The following is a 14,358-nucleotide window of genomic DNA, read 5'->3' on the forward strand; positions in this document are numbered from 1 at the left end:
ATATTATCTGTCAATATTCTGAATATGTGGATGTGGAAATGAATGTACTAATGCAGATGTGGTCTTTTCAGGGCAGAGTACAGTTGGACCACATCTCCTTAATTCTGGATAACTATGCTTCTAAGAATAATGCCTAAGCTCACATGAGCTTTTGTGGCTGCCATGTCATATTCTAGACTGACAATGAAGCTGGAGTGCACTAATAGCCAGTTACCTTTTAGATGAGTTAATATGAAACAACATTTCCCATCACCTTAAACTTATGCAGTTGATTTTTTTTTGAACCCAAATTTTAGACTTTATACTTATTCAAGTGAATATTTCTATATATGGCCTATTTTTCTAACTCAGAAAAAAGCCAGGAGGACTGCTTTTATAGGAATGTTAGCTAAGATTTGTTTTTACACTTTTAAATACAATCAAATTTTATTTAGAAATGTAAAAACCATTCTTTTCCCACATGCCCATTTGATCAAAGGACTACAATAATTTGCTGATGCCTGATCTAATCCAGTGGGATCTATCTGGATCCTGATTCTCTGTCTCCCATATTTGTTTCATCTATTATATACACCTTCTATTCCATCTGGGCTCCAATCCAAGTCGCTGATAAAAGGTTGGAAAAGAACAGGCTCAAGGATGGATCTCTGAGGGTCCTCTAGGGAATTAGTCAAAATGCATTTATTAAGCACTTACTGTGTATCAGGCACTTTTAAAAAAGTTAGGGATAAAAGACCTCCTCGGTTGACAACGAATATGAGCTGGTCCCCTCCTCAGTGGGGAGAAAGTAGTTCTAATGCACCATCAGATGCCATGGCAAGGGATCAATCTGAAACTGCTTTCATGGTGGAGTGAATGAGGTTGAATCACTGCATCACCCCCTCTCAAGGGTTCTTCCTTCTGAACAATGCCACAGATCTGCAGACTTGGCTGGAGTTAGCAATATAATGTGATACTAGAATGAAGCAAAGTTATTTTGCCCCCCCACAGACGAACTCCATGACCACAACTGCACAGGTATGTTACTCTAACCAACTGAGTTAACCATTCATTCTTCACTTAGAACGTACCCACTATGTGCAAGAGCCAGTGACAGAATGCTAGCAGGGTAGTACTGATAGTACTTAGGAAGTTATTAAAAATTAAATATGGCTCCATTGCTCTAGTAGAAATCCTGAGCTGAAGAAACCCTGGGTTTCATCATGAGGATCAATTATTGAATTCTAACAGGAAACACTTTCCACTGTTAGATGCACACATCTAGCAACTTAACAGAAGCAAAGCTACCCTTTCTCATTGAAAATTGTCTTCACTAATAACCTTGCCTCAGGAAAGGTTAATTTACAATGAATGCCTGATCTTCCTTTCATTCACTTCTAGTTTGTAGCTATTTTTAAACTACAGATATTTGGGTGAATTATGCAATTTTTTTTTAAAAAAAGATGTTGTGCACAGATTCAAGAACTTAGTATATTATTAGATGGGTCTTCTGGGGATGCCCTCAATCAATCAATCAATCCATCTGAGCTATGACAAAAATGCGCAGGATCATCACCTGCTTTTTAGGTTTGTATTTTCTTTCTGGAATCAAATAAAAAGAAAACTGAAGTGGTCCAGGAAACGTATTCATTTCCATCATGGGAGGTGTGGGGAATGAATAAAAGAGAACAAGTCATTGAATTACAGTCAAACTGTTGAGGATGGGTGTAGCCTCCCAAATCACTCATGTTGCTCTCTAGATATTCCAAAAAGATCAACAATCACCCCTTGCTTTGACGTTTCCAGGAGAAGCGTCATGTATAGTGGTCAGAGGGATGGCCTCAAAACCAGGAAGACCTTGGTTCCATCTCTGTTTGACTCTCAGTGCTCTATGCAAAACCCTAAGACTTCAGGTTGCAGGGAAGACACCAACCTGCACTGGTAGAGGGTGTTCCCTGTATCAATGAGAGCATGGGTCCAGTCTCTCCCCCATCCTATTGAGGCCACCATGTCTTAGGTCTCCATCTTTAACACCCAGCATGTTAAACTCAGTTATCCTCATTTTTGCTGAGATTTTTTTTATACTGCTGCAATAGGAAGAATCTTTTCACAAAAAGAATCCGTCACTTAGCTTTGGAGCAGATACCAACTTATTTGGTTGTTTTTTTTTTGTTTGTTTTTTCAATCTGTGGAGGGAGGAGATGATATGGGAGACAAGACGGGATATCATTCCCTCCAGTCTGGGAGGTGAAGGCACGGGGTGGTGGTGGGGGAGGTCAGAGTTTTGCCACACCCCTCCGGCTTGTGCAGAATGCTGTTCGTTTTTTGTACGCTGTTTTCTGTTTGCTTTTTTCTGTTTGCACGCCTTTGTCATGTAGCCACCGGGGATACCTATCAAAGTCTCAAGAAGGGGTTTCCAACCATTGCAACAGAGCATTTTGATATTCAATGCTGACCTAATCTGGGAGTCCAAATAGAATAGTCATTCAAGGGTGATCAAAGGCCTTTAAGTCTAAGATCCACCAAAAAGAAACACACTAACCCAGTGGCCCAGCCCTTTAAAGATTAAACCTGGACTTGAAAAGCAAGCATCTCAGAAAGACTCCCTCTCCCTCCATTAGTAATAAAAGCTCTAGGTAATGAATCCTACAGAGAGAGGAAGGATGGCAAAGGGTGCCTCTTTGCTGGTGCTTATTGGCTATTCTTAACCTAATCCTTAATAAACTGAATAACTAATCTCCAGCCTGTTCCAGGACTACACTGTAGAAAAAGGTCTTGACTTTAAGTTCCTAGGAAAAGAAAAAAGTGGGATTGTTACTAATTGTACTAAATTTAAGCACCCAGCCTCCCATCCCTAATAAAAGCATTATCTGTAGAGAAGTGTCAATTCTCTCTAAGGTAAGGGATTCTTAACCTGAGATCTGTGCATTTGTAACCCTATGTATTTTATTTTGTGTATTTAGAAATATTCTGAGAAGGGGTTCATATGTTTCAGACTGCCAAAGGGGTTCATGAGACAAAAATGGTAAAGGACCCCTGTTCTAAGGAACTGAAATTTTTTGGATATAGCGAACTCTCAGGTGAGGAAATTCTCTCTACTTAGGAAGAATTGGCTCTTACTGTGACCTTCAGTCCTTTGATCCTTTAGTCCTTTCCTAGGCCAGTCACCCTACATTAATTACACCCAGCTCCCTTTCCCATCTTGACCCCTTGGTGAACCAGTTCATCTCTGCCCTTTCTTTTTCTCTTGAATTTTTTGCTCCCTTATTGTGCTCTTGATCTTGCCCTGAAAAGATGCAGATGCAGATTACCCACTATCCGCTGCCTTTGCTCCTGAATGAAACTGGAGAAAATCACAAAACCAGGCTGACAGGGTCCACCACAAATATATGTTACATAACCTCAACTGCGTTCTCACTCTGGCAAGGCAATCCTTTTACATCTCCCTAATTAATTCACTATCCCACTCACCACAATGGCTCTTCTAAAATTTTCATCCCTCTTCAGACCTCCATGGTTTCTCCTCCCCATAATGCTCTCAGCTGAGACTCATGCCTCATATTTTACTAAAAAAAAATCAATTGCTAAGAGTTCCCTCTTCTTTCTTTATCACCCAGACATTATCTGCCACTATCTCCTCCTTCACCCATCTTACATGAAGAGGTGGCCCTGCTCCTTACAAAGGCAAATATCTCTACACGCACAAGTGACCCCATTCCATCTCATCTGCTGCAACTGCCCCCTCTGTCCTCTCTTCTTACTCTCCACTCACTTTTCTCTTCATTCTCTTCTTGTCTACAGGCTGCTTCAAACTGCCTAGGAACATGCCCAAATCATCCCCTTCCTCAACCCCTACTCCACTTGATCTGTCTATCCTCACTAGCTATCATTCCCTATCTCTCCTGATTGGTGCTTAACTCTACGGGGTCATCTGTAATACATGCCTCCATTTCCTTTCCTCTCATTCTCTTTTCAACTCTACAGTTTTTGACCTCTTCATTAGCTTTAAAGGATCACTAACTGCTCTCTTCAGTTACTAATCTCCTCCTAAGTGTCAAATCTGATGGACTTTTCTCAGTTCTCATCCTTCTCTGTAGCCTCTGACACTATCAGTTCTTTTTCTTAATACCTTCTTCTCTCTAGGTTTCTGTGATATTGCTTTAAACAATACCAACAAGTACCTAAGTACTCCTCCTATCTGAATGGTCCTTCTCAGTCTCTTTTGCTGGATCTTCATCCACAACTGATGACTGAAAGTGTCCCTCAGAACTCTGAACCCTTTCCTCTTCTCCCTCTTTTTCACTCTTTTTCATCTGCTCTCATCATTTCATTTCTCTTCTCTATGATGATTCTCAGACCTGTTTATCCAGACTTGCATCTCCAACTACCATTTAGATACTGCAAATTGGATGTCCCTTACCCATCTGAAACTCAACATGTCCAAAATTGCACCAGTCATCTTTCCTCTCAAACCTCCCCTACTTCTGGACTTCTGTTACTGTTGAGGATATCACCATCTTCTCAGCCACCCAGACTTACAACCTAGATGGTATCCTCTACTTCTCATTCTTTCACCCACCATATCCAGTCATTTAGATGTCATTTCCACCTTTGCATACTCCCTCTTCTCTTCCGGATACTGCCATCATCCTAGTGTAAGTTCTTATTTCCTCACACCTGGACTATTGCAGTAACCTGCTGGTTGGTCTCGCTGCCTCAGGTCTCCCACTCCAGTCTATTCTCCACTCAGCTGTTCAATTAATCTTTCTAAAACACAGATCTGACCATTTCTTATCTCTCACTCCCATTCAATAAATTCCTGCGGCTCCCTGTCACCTCTGGGATCAAATATAAAATCTTCAGTTTGGCATTCAAAACCTTTCACAACATGGTCTCCTTATATCTTTATAATCTTTGTACATGTTCCCCCGCCCATTCACGCTGAAGGCCAATGACACTGGCCCCTCTGCTATTCCTTGCACAAAGCATCCCATTTTCACACTCTGTGTTTTCACATGCCTGGAATTTTTTACCTCATATCCATATCCTGGCTTCCTTCAAATTCCAGCAGAAATCTCATCTTTTGTGAGAAGCCTTTCCCATTCCCCTTATGTGAGTGCTTTCCTTCTGTCATTATCTCCAATTTATCCTATATATATTTTGTTTGCACATAGTTGTTTTCATGTTGTCTCTCCAATTAGCTTGCAAACTCCTTGAGAATAGATTTATATCCCTGGTATTCAGCACATAAGTAGGTGCTTAACAAATGCTTATTGACTAACCAGTGTAGACTGTCATCTTCTCTGAAACTTACATTCTTAGAGAGGTGCCTAGAGTACAGAGCAGTTAAATGACTTACTTAGGGTCACAAAACCACTATGTGTCAAAAGCAAGAACTGAACCCACATTTCCTTCTGTTCCCCATCCCATGACTTCTCTACTCTCTAAGACTCCACAAAACACCACAATTAGACAAAATCTTAGGTTTTTGAATAAGGAATAGAAATCTTTTCAAACTTTGGATTTAACACAGGGAAAGACCTCCGAGAATTACCATGTCCAAACTCCTCATTTTAAAGAAACTGCACAGAGCTGGCCAAATCCAATAGCGTTTCCACTATACCTCTTATGTTGAATCTGTAGGCTCTTCCTGAGTTATTCCACTTAAGCTGGCTTCCCCAAAAGGGAAGGAGCAGAGAACAAAGGTCTAGACTCTATCACCAATAAGGTCTTGAAGCAATATTGTTTGCTGCTCTCCTTCTGTTATAACAGTACAAGGGCAGGTAATGATCTCCTTAATAGATTCAAAGTAGTTAAGCAGTATTCCACAGCATCATCAAATATATCCAGAATGGTGTTCAATCCAAGCATGGCTTAAGACTTTTCCTTCTTATGCTTCATATTCAAGAAGTTTCATTTCCCCCAGGGCTGTGTTACCTATTTGTGATTCTCTAGCAAAACACGCAACATTCCCTTAACTCTAGACCTGTACCTGGGTCTAGAGTTAAGCCAGTGATTATATTGAGTTAAAGCATTCTTCTGTCTCCAGCTTGCCTTTCTAAGCTCACTCCCCATTACTCTCCATTATACTCTTTATATTCCAGTCAAACTGTGCCAATGGCCGTACCCCATTTATGACATTCCAAATCCAGTCCTGTCTCTCCCATGACCTGAACGTGCTCCTTCCTTACCTCCATCTTTTAGAATCTCAAGCTTCCTTCAAGGCTAAGCTCATGTGACATGTCTTACATGAAGCTTTTCCTGATACCTTCTAAATTGTTAAAATTCTCTTCCTTCTCAAATGATCATGAATATATAAAACACACACACATACATGTGTATATATGAACATAATACATACATGTCTGTACATGGCTATATGTATACATGCACACACATGCACAGACATATATAAAATATATGTGTGTGTATGTGTGTTTACATCCCAACTCACTATAAGCTCCTTTTGTTTTTTATTTCTTTTCTCTTTTATTTTCCAGTACCTAGCACGGTGTCTTGCATAGTGCTGTTACTTGTTGGATTGTTTAGAAGATTAGCAAAGTGCTCAAAGATGCTATAAAGCATGGAATCTATAAACTTCAGTGAATGACCTTATGGATTTGGGCAATTTTAGTATATAATTAAGATGACAGAACTAGATATTTCAAGCTGGAAGGAACCTTATAAACCATCTAATCCAAGTCCTTCATTTTACAGATGAAGAAATTAGCGCTGAGAGAAGTGAAGTGATTTGACCAGTGTTACATGCCACAACATGGTCCGACTGCTTAATGTTGTCACAAAAGCACAGGAACTGATCCCAGGTCTTCTGATTTCAAAGCCAGTGTTCTTTCTATTAAGCCATTTCAACAAGGCTGGTTATCGTTGTTTCTAAGTTAAAAAGACCAAAAGGTCACCTTTGATAAAGAGCATGGCTTTGAGGATTTACTTTCAAGCCAGTGTTTTAGAATTAGATCATTGGACTACAGCGTTTTCATGCTTGCCTCAACAAAAGCACACAGACTGAATCTGGTCCTTGAATGCCAACTTACAAAGCAAAGTATTTCTCTCTCTTTTTTTTACTTACCTTGTGCAATTCCACAGGAGTTGGGGACATGATCTCCTTGATTTCTTGCTTGATTTTTCTTGGGGGCATAGACTTCCTACCCATATCAACAGGCAGAGTGTTGCTTCGAGTGGCCTGGCTGTAGTGGCTTCGGGATGTGCTCCGCTCTTGGAAGCTGGCCTGGCGTCCTAATTGACCGCGTGATGGCGTGGAGGCCTCATGATTCAAACTCAGCGTGCTCCCCAGCATGATTGTTGCCTGTGGCATTGACAATTTTAAGGAGGGAGGGGGAAATTACACCCTTGAACTGATGAAGAGGCATTATTGTTAATCCATATGCATACTTCTCCTTTACCCAAACAAAATACAGTCACTTCAGCGCACAGCCAAAGGCTAGAGAATGGATGTACGAGTGCTCTAGGTTTGGTCTGTAAAACTTTAGGAAACTGGTTTGCAAGTTACATTCATAATGCCCAATGAAAATGTTGGTCAAAGTCCTTGCCTTGTTAGGTGTGCACATACTTAGGGCAGTGTGGAAAGTGTACTTAGGGCAGTGTGGAAAGTGTAACAGAGCAATGCTCTAAGCATTTGTTTCCTGCAGACTCTAACATTTAAGAAAGCTGCATTTAGAATGCAGCAGGATTGTCTTTCCATGGAATTGGAACTAAGAGAAAGAATTCACCCAGACAGCCTTCTAGTGAATTACTTTCCAGTAACAGACTAAGGACTTCATTCAGAAATGGTCTTTGCCCTTTGTTCATTGTTGCCCCCAGAACCAAACTGCCAATTCCACAGAATCTGGTTCATGCTACAAAGAGAAAAAAGACCCTCCTCTCGTGTTCATCTGTAATCGCTTCTCTACCTCCCTCCCCCCCCCCCCCCCCCCCCCCCCCCCCCCCCCCGCCTCGAGTTCTACCAAATCGTTAAATTTTGTTATCTTGCCCAAAAAAGCAAAAACCCATCTAGGCTTTTTTTAGGATGGTGGATGCTTCCTAACTATTTTGTAGTTCTCTGTGGAGAAACAGGGTTAAGAGAAGTAGAAGAAAAAAATCTATGTGGACTCAAGGGTGCAGACAGAGACATTTTTTTTGGATGTGGCCAATGTGGGAATATGTTGGTAAGAGGAGTTTTGTTTTTCTTGTTTTCTCAATTAGCAGGTGAAGAGGAAGGGAAAGAGAAACAGATTTTCATTTGGAAAAAAAATTAGTTAAAAAAAGAAAAGAATTATCATCTGTTGTCTCTGCTGCGCTTGCCATTTTGCTAAATGTCTGGGAGATGAGTACTATCACAACACCAGAAAGATTGCTCAGTGCTATGTACACATTGTGATAAATTAAAAGTGAGAAGATTAATTCTCACACAACATAAGTGTTGCCAGAATATTAATTGCTTTGATTAACTAACTATAGTTGAGCTCCAAAAATGAGCCACCAGCAGAATTCACCATTAGGTTTGGGTCTGTCATCGTCATAGAATGTTAAAAATCCTGCAGATTTTTTTTTGTAAAATTAGGACCTCTTTGCATCTTTTAATGTGAAGATACTTTAAAGACAAACCAGGGCATGTAGCATTTGATAGTGAAAATACACCCTTCATCTACATGGTACATGCCACAACACAGTCTGGTTGCTTAATGAGAACCATCTTAAACTGGTAACCAAGAAAGGACAATGCAGAGTGGCTGTATCATATCAGAAGACAGTTCTTTTTGTTTATTTACTTTTTGGTTTTTTATTTTAAAAATTTTTTTAGAGGAAGGTTCTAATGTAGCTCCTACAAGAGATTCTATTATTTTAAACTGCAGCAAAAGAGAACTTAATTAGATCCTTTGATTACTATAGATAGTGAGAGTCTCTTTAAGTTGGGGGTCACAAGATATAACAGCGTTCCTTCTTTTGTGTCACCTTGGAAAAGTCACACATGGGCACAATTTAATTGATAACCAGATTGAATAAAAATAACTGTACATGGAAAAATCTTGACTGTTATCAGTAATCCTAGCGATTACTTAGAAAAATACACATATACTACACGTAGTCAAGTTTTAACTCATCCATGGGTAGATCATGCATGTTATCTGAGCTAAATTTTGTTTTTAAATATATCAGCAGTTGGCAAATACTTTCGGATGACTTTGTGGATATAGGGGACTCATTTTTGGCCTCCCTCAATTCAGCTCAATTATTTTCTTTGCTGAAGGAGAAAGGAATGAAATGAGCATTTATCTAGCATCTACTACATTCCAGGTACTGTGCTAATTATTTTTTTAAAATTTTAAACAAATAGTATTTCATTTGATCTTCACAATGTAACTATGAGGTAAGTGCGATTGTTATCTTCATTTTGTAACTGAAGAAACTGAGACAAACCAGAGAGTAAGTGACTTGCTCAGGGTCACACAGTTTTTAAATGTCTGAGGCTTTATTTAAACATCGATCTTCCTGACTCTTCCAGAACTCTATGTACTCTGCCACTAGAAGTTTCTATGCGTTGATATCTCAGTCTACTAAGATCACCTCAAGCAATCAACTTTAGTTTTTGCTTTGACGATCTCTGCTCCCTAACTTTTCTGACAGGTAGCAGGAAGCCTTGAAAAATCCAAATACTTAATCACTCTCTTTATTCCAGCGTATATTTGAGAGATGGTACTTTCAGAAACCAAGCAGAAGGTTTGTGAGAAGAAGGTTAGGAGGGAGAGACAATGTTGGACAATTGAGGAAGCTCTCTTTCCTGTCTTCATACCTTGGTATTGTTTAAAGTAAATTATAAGAACGTTAGAAGGACATATATGCAAAGATAAGAATAAAAGGACATAGAATAAAGCACTGATCTTAATAGCACCTTTGTTTCTGTCCAGCTATAATAGTGTGGCTATGCCCTTGTGTCATCATTCAACATTTCTAAATAAATGCATCTCTCTAGGTAACAATCTCTAGTGTTGATGGAGTTCACTTTCTGATGTTTACTAAAGTTTGCTCTGCACAAAGTACATCATATCGCCCATACACAGTGGTGTTTATTTTTTCTAGGAGAGGCCATTAAATAGAAAAGAACTCTGAGCTGGGAGTTAAGAGATAAAAGGCTTTTTAGTCCTTACTCTTCTGACTGTGTAACCTTGGCTAAGTCACAGTCTCTTTGGGTATTAATTTTCTCACCTATCACCTAAGGGAGGGGATTGGAATAATCTCTAAATTAGTTTCCAGAAGCTTAAGTTCAATGAAATGACAAAATTCAGACTGTTCTTGTAGGTTATATGAAAGTATGCCTAGAGATTAAAAAGGAACAGACTACAGCAACCTTGGTAACTAGCTACCTGTTTATACTTCTTTTGTCAATTTGCTAGTTATTTGGTTGAATTAAGGTTTCCTACTTTCATAGCAATCATAAATGATTATTAAAGGATATATATATTAAGTTAACTATATAGTCAACGTAAATTAAATAATACATTAATATAGTAATGAATTTATACTAAATATACATTAAACAAACATAAATTATTAATTATATTCATTACATTTTTATATTAATGATATAAATTAATAATTCATTATTATATTAAAATTATATTGTTAAATTATATAATATATAAATAGTTAATCTACTATTAGATCATACATTAAAGAATACATTAAATATTGACATATTAAAGAATTATAATTTGAATTAATGTCTTCAAAACCTTTTAAACTATATAAGTGTCAGTTATTGTTAACAATAATAATTACTGTGTCTATGAGGGCATGTGTATGAATTTCACAAGGAGGATACTAGTTCTGTCAATTTTTTCACATGAATGTTTTAAGCAAAGCACTAGGTCACACATTTATTTACTTGCTTATAAAAGAGTAAACAGGATGCAAATTTATAAATTGTCTAGCTAGTCTCTGTCATTGTGAACTGTAACTTCTATTCAATCTATATTCAGTATTTATTATAATGCCCAGTACCTAGTAGGAATCTAATAAATGTTTCATGATTCACTGACTTGACTAACTATGTGTTGGGTATGTAGGTGAATCTGTTATTTAATGATGTGGGGAATTCTCAGGGTGGAAACTTTCTCTACTAATTAGCCACACCTTTGTAACTTGAAGTTTTTGAGGACAGCCTGGGGCCACTGAGAATTTACTGGTCCTAGACCACACAGCCATTAAGTATCTGAAGGACCTCAGGAAAGATCTAAGAAAGGTTTTTCCCATTCCATAGCTACTATGGACATATCACACTGTCTCTCTATATATCTAATTTAATTTCTGTATTTCCATTTCCAAGGAAGCCAGTTTACTGAAGCAGTATCAAAGCAGTCCTATTGGCTTCAGCAACTTGGTTCCTCCCGGAATCATCTATCCTGAAGTACCCTTTCATGAGGGAACAGGAACTCTGTGTGGAAAAATGCTCCCACGGCAGTAACAGCTTTTACAGACTGAAAAAGGGTATACCAGAGGAGGGTCTATTACTCTTTGCAGGTTTACTCAAGACCAGAAAGCATCCTAACAAAAAACAGAAAGGTCATCTGAACCCAAGTATTTCCATAAAAAACAGTGTCAAGGCTGGTTTTTGAGGGCGACCAAAACAGATGCATTTGTATACATAACTCAGTTTAGGCTCTTTTCAACAAGCAATTTCAATATGGAAAAGGTGGTGAACGTTCCTGTGAACCAACTGTTCGATAGTTACTAGTTCTGCCATGTGTGAAATTTGAAAATCCACAAGGAGAGACTCTTCTAATCTCAATTTCCTTGAATTCCAGAGTTGTCATCCACTTCCCTTTCCTTGAACTGGGCTCTGAGCAACAGAAACTGAGACATTAGCCTGTGAGATCATGCCATATGAAACTGCAGAGGTTATAAATTCAAACTCATAATTGCTCTTGACAACCCTACTTGCAAATACACACAAGAATAGAATCACACCAAGGGTCCGTCCATGCAAAAGAGAAGCAGTGTGGTACAGGGGCACATCACCTTAGCACGGAGGGAGCTTTCTCCCCCATTAGGCCATTCACATTCCTTACGATTACTGAGGGACTCCAAGTGACGTCAGAATGAAAATGACATCCTGCCACTTTTTGCAGCCCCCACAAAATTTAAAAGAACATAAAAGGAAGTCTAAGACTTCTCACTCCAAAGTGTGAATGCTGCTGGAATATTAATTGCTTTGATTAAAGAAACTCTCTGGGAAGGTACTACTAAAAGATGGATTCAATTATTACACACCATCTCACTCCCCCTCAAATTTACACTAAATAAAGCAAGCAAAGAATCAGGATTTGCAATTAACAGCAAGGCATTGTGTGATTATTTTGGCTGCTTAAAAAAAAATGTCAGCTGTGCTCATTCACCAGCTGCCACATTACCTATTTTAAGGGCAAAAAGCAAGCAAAAATTTCCTCTTATGTTCCTCTTAATGACCGAATTAGTTTCTATACCAGATAAAGATGCTATCATGCCAAGGAACTCTTCTATACCAGCTTAACAGAAAGGGATGCACGGCAGCTGTGAAAACAGGTTTGGATTTTTGTTTTTTCTTTTTTCTTTTTTGTTAGCAATCTGGTGGGAAATGCTGCAAGTGCAGTTGGGGTTAGCAGGGCAGGATGGCAGAAGCTACAAGTCAGGAAGCCTTGAGGGTGGAAATGGGAGAATAAATCATTTCAGCAGCATTTAAAAAATAAATCAAATTGCTTTCTAGAGGACGGGGGGCAGGGAAGGCAGCTTCACAAGCAAAAAATATTAACATAAAGGGTAGGTACCAAGAGAGTCATGTTTCTCAAACACAGACGCCTGTCCGCTTTCTCCTGTGGAGAGGGGTTAAAGCTTTTAAATGAGCTGGAGTGAAAAAAATGCAAACTGATAAAGGTAAGAAGGACCAAAAAATGAAAGTTGACTGGAATCAGTGATGGGCAGGGTTGGTACTACCTCAAGCTCTCTCAGGATTCCTGACTGTCCACAGGTTTCTAAGTCCTCCAGCGCCTGAGACCAGAAATTCTCTTCCTGTTCCCCATCAGCATTGTTGTGGGTACCTGGAAAACTGTGAACACACGGAAGACTTGGGTTAGACTCGACCACCTAAGTTGGCAATGTGTTTGCCCCTGAATCAGGATTTTTACCTCTTGTTCAATTCACACACAGCAGAAAAATTGAAATGGAAAGGTGGGACAAAGGAAACCAGAAATAACTGGGAAATTATCAGTGACATGCGAATTCTGCGTGTGTGTGTGTGTGTGTGTGTGTGTGTGTGTGTGTGTGTGTGTATGTTTTCCTTCCCCCTACTTAGGTGGCACACAGTCCTTCAATTTTAGGGATCCATATCAGTATAAATACTGAAGGTGTGTTCATCCTCACCAACAAGCAATTGGATGTTTGCTCATCTGGTGAAACCAAGACCCCTTAGGAGTGGGTTGGTACTATGCACAGAAGGCTGGATTTGGGATCAAAGGACCTGGATTCAAATCTTAGATTAGCCTCTTCTAATCTACAATCCTGGTCAAGTTATTCCTCCCCTTTCTTTCTGGGCCTCGGTCTCCTCAACTGTCAAATGAAGAGGTTGTACTAGATGACTGGATGTACTTCTAGATCTATGATCTGATTCTTCCCAGTAGCATTTACCAAGGAGCCCAGCTACTGGACTATATAATACAGTAGAAACTGAGGGCAGCTAGGTGGTGCAGTGGATAGAATGCCAGGTTTGGTGTCAAGAAGACTCATCTTAACGAGTTCAAATCTGACCTCAGAAATTTACTAGCTGTGTGACCCTAGGCAAGTCACTTAACTTCATGTGCCTTGGTGTCCTCATCTGTAAAATGAGCTGGAGAAAGAAACTGCTAACCACTCCAGTATCTTTACCAAGAAAATCGCTGATGGGGTCACCAAGAGTCAGACATGCCTGAACAAAATAAACTGAGGCTGTTGATTCTCATTCTGATTCACCACTAATATGTATCTCTGGACAAATGACGTTATTTCTATTGGGAGGAAGATGACGAGTATTACAGCTGAAGGGTTACTAACGTCCCTAAAGAAGGTCAAGTGGACAGAGCTTTGGGAGTGTCCTGCTTTTTTCTACCTACATCATTCCACATAGGCCATGGGTTTCCAACATTTTCCTCCATCAAAAAAAGTAAAAATAAAAACAAATGGGCCAGCGTTAAAGCAAGCAGATTTTACCAGACATTTTTTTTTAATGAGTCTTACTACTAAAACTCAAACTTCTAAAGATTACAGCTATTAGTCATATCACTAAGGTACTTCAAGGGTATAAATTTTCTGGGGTTTGTGTGGAGGATAAGATGATGTGAACCTGTTAGATGGATT

General features: G+C 39.2%; 1 protein-coding gene across 9 annotated transcripts in view; it reads right to left on the reverse strand.

The window, feature by feature from the left end:
• The window catches only part of GRIP1 (glutamate receptor interacting protein 1), an 806,557-nt gene that overhangs the window by 26,412 nt on the left and 765,787 nt on the right, over positions 1-14,358 (reverse strand). For all 9 annotated transcript variants that reach the window (XM_072655295.1, XM_072655296.1, XM_072655294.1 and 6 more), the window contains 2 exons: positions 12,964-13,075; positions 7,067-7,303 (listed from right to left, as the gene is read on the reverse strand). In XM_072655295.1, the coding sequence (XP_072511396.1) occupies positions 7,067-7,303; positions 12,964-13,075 (349 nt within the window). The remainder of the gene's footprint in view (positions 1-7,066; positions 7,304-12,963; positions 13,076-14,358) is intronic.

The sequence above is a fragment of the Notamacropus eugenii genome, chromosome 3 (genome assembly GCF_028372415.1).
Source record: "Notamacropus eugenii isolate mMacEug1 chromosome 3, mMacEug1.pri_v2, whole genome shotgun sequence".
In the NCBI taxonomy this organism is placed as follows: domain Eukaryota; kingdom Metazoa; phylum Chordata; class Mammalia; order Diprotodontia; family Macropodidae; genus Notamacropus; species Notamacropus eugenii.